At 38.7% G+C, this 9179-nt stretch overlaps 1 protein-coding gene across 8 annotated transcripts in view; it reads right to left on the bottom strand.

The window, feature by feature from the left end:
* Window positions 1-438: 438 nt before the first annotated feature.
* Window positions 439-9179, bottom strand: part of LOC311601648 (fibronectin type III domain containing protein 3C1-like) — a 61919-nt gene continuing 53178 nt past the window's right edge. For all 8 annotated transcript variants that reach the window (XM_084789253.1, XM_084789255.1, XM_084789250.1 and 5 more), the window contains 5 exons: window positions 6877-7151; window positions 6351-6563; window positions 5651-5817; window positions 2787-2908; window positions 439-1163 (listed from right to left, as the gene is read on the bottom strand). In XM_084789253.1, coding sequence (XP_084645379.1) covers window positions 828-1163; window positions 2787-2908; window positions 5651-5817; window positions 6351-6563; window positions 6877-7151 — 1113 coding nt within the window. In that variant the 3' untranslated portion in view covers window positions 439-827. The remainder of the gene's footprint in view (window positions 1164-2786; window positions 2909-5650; window positions 5818-6350; window positions 6564-6876; window positions 7152-9179) is intronic.

Raw genomic sequence — 9179 nt, 5'->3', positions numbered from 1 at the left:
CTTTCTCACCCTAAATCTGGGCCACACTTTCAGGAAGAAGACCATGTCAAAGGACACAGGAAAAGTGTTGTTCCCTCACTCTCCCTGGCAAGTTTCTCTCTCCTGTTGCTATGGCCAGTATTAAATCCAACCTCTTTAAGGTTCAGTGCAGTCTGTAAACCTGCAGCTCTCCAGGACTCCTCATGGACTCTAGCACCAGCCGTGTGAATGGAATAACTACTAGTTCTTGGCCTTTTTGTCATGAGACCATCATTGTTGGACTATCCAGACCATATCCTGTCAGACAATCTGATAAATCCTGTCCCACACATTCATTCTATCAGTTTTGTTCCTTTAGATAACCCAGAAATACACACAAAGTATATATCAGGGTAGAAACCAATAGCTGAATACATTTTTTGAACAAATAAGAGTACAAACGTTTAGTAGATACTTTTTATTATTTCATATAGATGTTAAATGAACATGTAGAAGTGATTTTTACCATTTTGTTCTAAATAAAATTCCAAAATACTGTTATCCCAAAGTTCTAAAAAAATTTTGGAAAACATTATCTTGGAAAGTTAAAGCAGGTAATAGTTTCAACAAAAGGTCTTAGTTTTACATAAAAATGTAATGTATGTTAACAAAATGATGAAATTCCAGGCACAGCTGTTTCCTTAATAATCTCCCCTACTGTCATCAAAGTTCTTAAAATGAAGGCAGGTTTAAAACATTTTTTTTGCTGTTACTTCTACCAATAATCTTTATCTTTAAGTATGAGTTAAGATCTATCTAAGATTTCTAAATTTGATGTAATTTACTTTCTTACTTCCTAAAAGAATAGGCTAGTTGATCAGGAAATACTGAATTGCAACAGCACACAAAACAGCAATAAGTGCAAATTCGACCAGAAGGATCAGGACAAAGGTATCGTCACTCATCTCTGCCTTGTACTTTTCATCTTTCTCGCTGTGGTGCCCTTTCCCTTTACCTCCACTGCCTTTGCCGTGCCCGGACTGATGCTTGTAAGTTGAGAAAAGTGTGCTGGGGCTATATGGCCCCCAGAGCTCTTGTATACCATCGGCATCTTCATATTGGCGTCCAGCACAGACCTTGAAGCGATATCGTGTATTGGCAAGATAGTTGGAAAAGGAAAAGGAAGTGTTTGGCCCTTTGTAAATCTAAAGAAAAAAGAGATCAAATGAAACTTAGTTTCTTTGCAATTAAAATATATTGTATAGGTTTTTTTTTTACAAGAAAAAATTCATTGGTTTTATGAACATGTTCACAATGAAAGTAAAATTTTATTCAATGTTTCTAATGTTTTGAGGGAATTCAGTATTGATTAGATAGTTTTGTTTAATAAAGCATAGCAAAACCCTACAACTGTTAAGGTTTAATTACAGTATGTATTTGAATCATTGATTGTGGCCAGTGGAATTAAGAAATACTAAACCATTCAATGATAATGAGATAATTAAATGAATAAGCTAGTTGTCCCCAAGTACAGATTATTTATATAAGTGTTACAAATGAGATGGAACTTTGGGATAAGACTTAGTTACTTTATTTGTTTTTTTGGTTTTTCGAGACAGGGTTTCTCTGTGTAGCCTTGGTTGTCCTAGACTTGCATTGTAGACCAGGCTGGCCTTGAACTCACAGGGATCCGCCTGCCTCTGCCTCCCGAGTGCTGGGATTAAAGGCGTGTGCCACCACTGCCCGCAAGAATTAGTTACTTTAAACACCATTAAAAATAACACACTTGGATGTCCTCTCCTCTGACCCACTTTCTTGGTAAGTAAGGTTTTTCATGGGACGTATCCCTTGGACTAGTGTTTTGATATAAGTGAGTATATACCGTTTGTCTCTTTTTGCTTCTGGGTGAACTCACTCATTATGATAATTTCTAGGTCAATCCATTTGTCCACAAATTTCGGGAATTCCTCGTTTAGGCGAGAGTAGCATGGAAGAATGGGGAAATAACAGGACCCACAGGGTCCTGGAAACCTACAAGAAAACTTTATGACAGGCAGATCTGGGTCCTGGGGTCCTCCTCAAACTAAGGCACCAGCCAAGGTGAAATAGGCAGTAAACTTCGAACCCCTACCAAGACCTAGCCGACGAACACGATATTCTCCACTGTTGAGTGGAGAGTGAGATCTGATTCTCACGTGAACTCTGGTGCCCCTTTTCTGACCATGTCCCCTGGATGGGGAGGCCTGGTGGCACTCAGAAGAAGGATAGCAAGTTACCAAGAAGAGACTCAATAATCTTAGAGCATACATAGGGGGAAGAAGTCTCCCTCAATCACAGACATAGGGGAGGGGAGAAGGGGGGAAGTGGGAGGGAGGGAGGAATGGGAGGAAACAGGGGAAGGGCTAACAATCAAGATGTAATATGAATAAATTAATTTAAAAAAAAAAATAACACACTTACTCCTTGCCAAAAACGCAAACCTTAGCTGGACATAGAACTATATATATTTTTTGAGACAGGCTTTCTCTGTGTAGCCCTGGCCATCCTGGAACTTGCTCTGTAGACCAGGCTGACCTAGATCTCAGAGATCTATGTGCCTCTGCCTCTGAAGTTCTGGGATTGAAGATGTGTGTCACTACTGCCCGGAAGTTTTGTTTTTGTTTTTGTTTTAAATTAAAGATCTATGAGGTAGCCCAGGCTACCCTCAAATTTGCTATGTAGCCAAAGACTACCTTTGCTCTCCTGCCTTTGTCCCACAAGTTCTGAGTCTACAGCCATGTGCTACCATGCATAGCAGAATGGTAAATACTAAATTTGAGAGAATATACCTGTTCAGCTTTTTTCCCATTGGTGACTTGAAGACAGTAAACAATGGGATCACCTTTAATTGGGTTCATGGAATCCCATTTGATCTCACAACTGTTGTTACTCAGTGGATGAAATTTAGGTGCTGGAAAAGGAAAATTACATTTTAGAAGGTTTTAGTTTTTCCTACATGATGTTGAATACATTGAAATGACTCATACAACTACACAATCATTATAAAAACATAGACCTAATATATATATAAATAAATAATACCATACTTAAAAAGCTATTTCTGTATTTTGAGAGGGCTTCCTATGTAGCTGTGGCTGGCCTGAAACTTGCTATGAAGACCAGACTAGCCTTGAAGACATGGATAGTCTCCTGCTGTTGCCTGCCTTATGCTGACAATAATGGTGTGCAATATAATTCCCAACAGAACTGTACTTTTTATCGGAAATAACTTTTGTCATACCATCAGGCATCATGATTATAGAAAAACCTTCAAAGTTATAAATTAATTGTTTAGATTTTCTATTCATATTTTATAAATTTTAATTTTGTCTTGTTCCTTCTAGAATAATCTGCATGGTATTTATATGGTACATTGTACATTTAGAATCGTTTTTGTATGGATAAATATTTTTATTTTAGGAGTTCAGCAATTGTGAAGGAGCAGATTCTCTAGTTCATGTTGTTAGTCTCTACATTGTAAGAAAACAGGGCTTAACTATACTGGGACAGTAGTCAGGAGAAGAAGAAAGAATTATTGGCATCAAAGCATGATTAATTTAACTTGAATTTGTTTCAGTTAGCATTACACCGAAGAGGAATGATTTCATGTTAGTGACTGAACATGGGGCCTGGAGAGATGGCTCAGAAGTTAGGAGCACTGCTAGTCTTCCAGAGGATCTGGGTTCAATTTCCTGCACCTATATGTCAGTTCACAACTGTCTGTAACTCCAGGTCCAGGGAATCCAATACCCTTACAGAGATATACATGCAGGCAAAACACCAATGTACATATAATACAATAACAATGGTTATTGAACTCATGTGGAAAGATTGGATCAAATATTACAACTGGGAAAGGGAAAAATAATCCTCAAACTCAAGGTTCTGAGAACTGCAAACTTGGGACTTATCATTGGTGTGATACATAGTCTTTTACTTTTCTGATTGTAACAGGCCCCTAGACACTAGCACAACTGACTCCATGATGGGAGTAACATTCAAGCCATAAAACTCAGCACATAGACAGTACCACCTGCCAAACATGAAACAAAGGCCCAATCCATCAGAGTCCATGGCTCTGGAAAGTCTCTAGATGTATTAACCTTGCTTTTTGGCTTCTGTAGTTCTGTTTCTGGCTAACTGTTCTTGTTAACTGAACTATGTCAACCGAGGACATATTGTTTTTGTGCTTAAAAACTCACCCTGAGAATGGCTAGGTGCTACACTGGGATCCTGAATGCCCAGTGTAGTCTCTGGCCAGCTAATAAAGGTTTTCTACTGGCTAAAGCCCAGTCTTCTCTGGTGGATACCCCACAACACTGCTAAGGAGAGTAAATTCATAGTTTTAGAAAGAAACTTATTAAAGATTACATATAAATTTTAGCTTTAATATGTATAGCTACACCTATTACTATCTTTTCATGACAAACCATTTGAGAAATATAATGTGTAGCAATGAGTGGATATGACAATGTGGAAGGCACACCTTCCTGGAAGTCAAGAGCCTGCAGTTCTGATCTTGGCTCTGCTATGGATTCAAAGATTCCTGTCTCACATTTTTCTTAGTCCTTTAGATTTATTAATTTATCTTATGTCTGTTCTGCTTGCATATAGGTATGGATACCAGTGTGTGTGCTTGGTGTTCACTGAGCTCAAAGAAGGAACTGGGTCCCCTAGAACTCGAGTTATGAATTGTTTTGAACCATCAAGTAGGTTTTGGGACTCGAACTTGGATCCTATGAAAGATAAATACATGCTTTTAACCTCTGAGCTATCACTTCAGCTCCATGTTTTACTCTTAAAAGTGGTAGTGGTAAGCCTGGGCGTGGTGGTGCCTGCCTCTAATCCCAGCACTAGGAGAGGCAGAGGTAGGCGGATCACTGAGTTCAAGGCCAGCCTGGTCTACAAAGCAAGTCTAAGACAGCCAAGGCTACACAGAGAGACCCTGCCTTGAAAAACAAACAAACAAAAAAGTGGTAGTGATGGAATTAGATGATATCTAAGATATTTGAAAAATATTGTTTGTGGGAGTCATATTAAACTATTTTCCTTCCTTTTTTTTTTGAGACAGGGTTTCTCTGTGTAGCCTTGGCTGCCCTGAACTCACTTTGTAGACCAGGCTGGCCTTGAACTCACAATGATCTGCCTGCCTCTGCTTCCTGAGTGCTGGGATTAAAGGTGTGTGCCATCTCAACCAGGCCTGAAGTCTTAATAAATCTTACATTGCCCCTTAAAACCATAATTAAGCATTACCTTTTTTTGGTATCTTATTAGTGAATTTTAAAAACTAATACTTCTAGGTTTTTAATATTTAATTTCCTTTTTATATTATTCATTTTATGCGTGTGGATATTTTGCCTGCATATATGTATGTCTGTACCACATGTGTGCCTAGTACCTGTGGGGGCCAGAAGAGGGCATTGGATCCCCTGGAACTGGAGTTACCGATAGTTATAAACGGCCTCTTGGGTGCTGGAAATCAAACCCCAAGCCTCTGAAGGAGCATCCACTGCTCTTAACCAACGAGCCAAGAATTAATTTTTAATCAGCAAACAAACCTCTCTTAATATAGTATTTTCTAGTTCCTGCTTGATTTTACATATTTTCTGTAGAAGCACTAATAAAATATTTAGTGTCTCTGTACACTATTTACCTTTAAGTGCACCAGGTGGGGTTTTTGTAGTAGTGAATGTGTAGATGTCAGACTCTGGTCCCTCACCAGCTTCATTACATGCCTGGATTTTAAAATTGTAATTTTTATATTCACTTAATTTTTGCACTTTGTGAGTCAGATCAGTCCCGTAGTAAATGATAGAAAATCTGAGAAATAAAAAAAAAAAGATTAAAGAAGCAATATTATAATCAACAGTTAAGCCCGATCATAGACTGCCAAGGTGCTGGGCTTTCTCCTTTTCTCTCATAACTTCTATTCTCTGGTACTTATACTGCACTGGGTAAAGGAAAAAGTGGCTAGGAAGAAGGGAAAACACACACTTAACCATGGACAAGAATTGAAAGTATTGTTTCGCACAGCAACAGACTGTTTTCATGCCTACTTAATTCACTGAAACTATTTTGGATTAAGACGGGTGTGTGTGCGTGTGTGAGAGAGAGACAGAAAGAGAGTCAGAGAGACAGAGACAGACAGACAGACAGACAGACAGACAGACACACACACACACACACACACACACACAGAGAGAGAGAGAGAGAGAGAGAGAGAGAGAGAGAGAGAGAGAGAGAGAGAGAGAGAGAGAGAAAGAGAGAATATGGAGAATGGAGACTGCTTGGCAAGATATAATGTTTTAAGCTCCTTTTTATTTTAGTAGATGTTAAGTGGTAAAAGTAGTTACCTGCCAGATCGATCTTCCATTAATAAGTTGTAGCTTATTAAGTTGGCAAATGGTTTTTTGCTTGAGGGAGTGCCCCATTTGAGTCTGAGACTATGGTTTCCATAGACAACACAATCAAGGTGTGGAGGGTCTGGTGGTAGTGGTTTGGTTTTGCTTCTTATTGATGGGCTAAAAGGGCTTAGTCCATAATGATTGATAGCTTGAATCCTTATTCTAGTGGTAAAAATAAATTAAAACATATGAATTTATATTTAGTAAATGAAAATATTTTCTTCATAAAAGCCAACCCACTATGTCTCTATATAGAATGACTATCATACTGATCACAGGACAGTTTCCAAGATATAGCTACTATTGAAAATTATTAATGAAAAGCAGAAATGGGCTCTTACTATTACCGAATTTCATCAATGATTCAGAACTCTTTTCAAAATAAATCCATAGTATATTAAGTACACAAATGTAGATCTGCTCAAAATTCTCAACAGTCTTTCCATTTACCCAAAATAAGATATGAGTGACTTACTTGTATGTAGTGTTAGGTTGTAGATCTTTCAGGACATATTCTGTTACTCTATCAACAGTTAAGATTTTTTTATCTCCATATTCGATGTTATATCCTGTGATTGGAGAGCCATGGCAGTCTGGCTCCTCCCACTCGATAGCTATGCAAGTTGATGACATTTTGGGAGGCAATTTGTTTTCAGCTTCTTGTAACATTGGAACTACTGCTGGTACAGTTGCAGGTGTAGTTACTTTTTCAGTTGCTCCAAACATTCCAACCCCAACTATATTTATGGCCTGAAAAACACATGTTTTGTTAGCAATTCTTTTTAACCATTTTTCTGTGCATGAACCATTTTTTCTATAACAAAATAATGAGTTTTAAACTCATAGTCTAACAACTTGGCTCTATGTATTGCAGAAATGCATGCTGGGACTTTCAGGCTGTATCTTTAGTAATGTAAGGAGGAGTGCACATGAGGGAAGTAAAGTCAGGAGTGTTAATATGGATATTTTAGGAAAATTATGCCCCCACAAGACTCACTAATTATGATTCTAAGCTTTCCCCAATTCTTCAGGCTTGAGTTTCTATCTGTTACACTCCCAATCAGTCAATCAAATTCAGTTTTTTTTTCCTTCAAGGAAAAGAGCACCACTGTCCAGCCCAAGCTAACCTGGATCTTATGATTCTCCTGCCTCCATCTCCCAAGTGTTGGGATTCTAACTGTGAACCACAATGCTCAGCATTGCCTCCTTTCTTTTCTTTCTCTTATTGTGGTAGTACTGAGTGGTGCTGAGTCTGACTCCCTGGGCCTTTGAGTATGCTGGGCAAATAAATGGTCTACCATTAAGGCCCACTTGGTGATGGTTTAAACTCTACAGAGAGCACATTTCAGATCATTTTAAGTTTCTACTATCCACCCCCCTGAAAACAGTTAAGTTACATATGTTATAATTCTAGTTCTTCAGAAGAATGGACCACTTCCAGCTGGGCTATGGTAAACATTTATGGAAGAACTGGCTTTGAGGACCAAGATAGGCAGAGAAGTACAGTTTGCAGGGAGATTCAATTTGTTTGGAATAAAGATTCTATAGAGGCTTTCTTAACTGTAATAACTGTCTCTTAGAGAGCAAAAGTACAGCCATCTTATCTTGAAGGCAGCCCCATCCCAACCTGAGCAAACCCATTTTATTTAATTAAAATATAATTACTTTCCCTCTTCTCCCTCTCTTCTTTTCAGCTCCCATTATGCTCCATCATTTTCAAATCCATGGCCTCTTATTCTTTATTATTATGGTATATAGGTATATAAATTCGTATATATGAAAATGAATGCATAAATGCAAACTTTTGAGTTTAGTGGTGTGTGTGTGTGTGTGTGTGTGTGTGTGTGTGTGTGCGTGTGTGTGTGTGTGTGTGTGTGTGTGTTTGTTTATCACTGACCACTTGGGATTGCACAAAGTATTAAGGTCTCATCCCTGGGGAAGAATTGTTCTCTCTCTCTCAGCAGTTTTTAATTGCCTGTACCTCTTCATCTAGGGGTGGAGGCTATAGAATTTCCCTCATATATGTTGGCATGTCAACTTAGGTATCATGGTGCAGGTCTTGTTTTAAACAGACATATTATCTCCTTCGTTCATGTAGCTGACAGTTTCCAATTTCCCCAATGTCAAAGTCAGTAATACTATTCCTACACATCTAATTTGACAACACCATCTCATCAAACTGATAACGTCATTGTGCTCCACCAGAAAATGCCCGGACCACTGACTGACTACCCTACCACCACAAGCCCTATAAAAACCCTAGTCTGTAGAAGAGAAATTTGCTCTATCATTCTTTTCCCCTCATGATAGTCCTCAAGCTTAATCCAGAATAAATGTGTCCCTGTGTTTTCTTCTTGATCTTTTCCCCAGGGGGACCTTATTGTATAGCACACAAGTTGTTTAATAACTACCCAGTACACTGAGTGGTGCATATCTCCCTCAGAGATACCTCCTCAGTATACTTCAATACCTATTCTTCCCTGTGGGGCTGTGGGGACTCAAACACATCATTCTTTGTCTCTTTGTGTCAGTCATCCTCATCCCTAGAACTCCTTATTGTCAAATGCTCTTGTCTTTGCAGCCTTACAGTCCAAAGACTCCTACGACCTCATACAGGACCTTCAGATAGGTTAACGGTTCAGCTTTTCTCATCTACCCAATGGACTGAATCCCTTATTCCCTCGTTTTCAAATTGCCTTGCACTTCCCTATGCATCAAACACACAAACAAAAAACCGAAAAAAAGAAAAACCTCCCTCTCTTAGATCTCAAGGGTACT

This window comes from Acomys minous (assembly GCF_964271855.1).
Source record: "Acomys minous genome assembly, chromosome: 7".
Classification (NCBI taxonomy): domain Eukaryota; kingdom Metazoa; phylum Chordata; class Mammalia; order Rodentia; family Muridae; genus Acomys; species Acomys minous.
The sequence above is the reverse complement of the archived record's forward strand: the minus strand, read 5'-3'. Positions and strand labels throughout refer to the sequence as shown.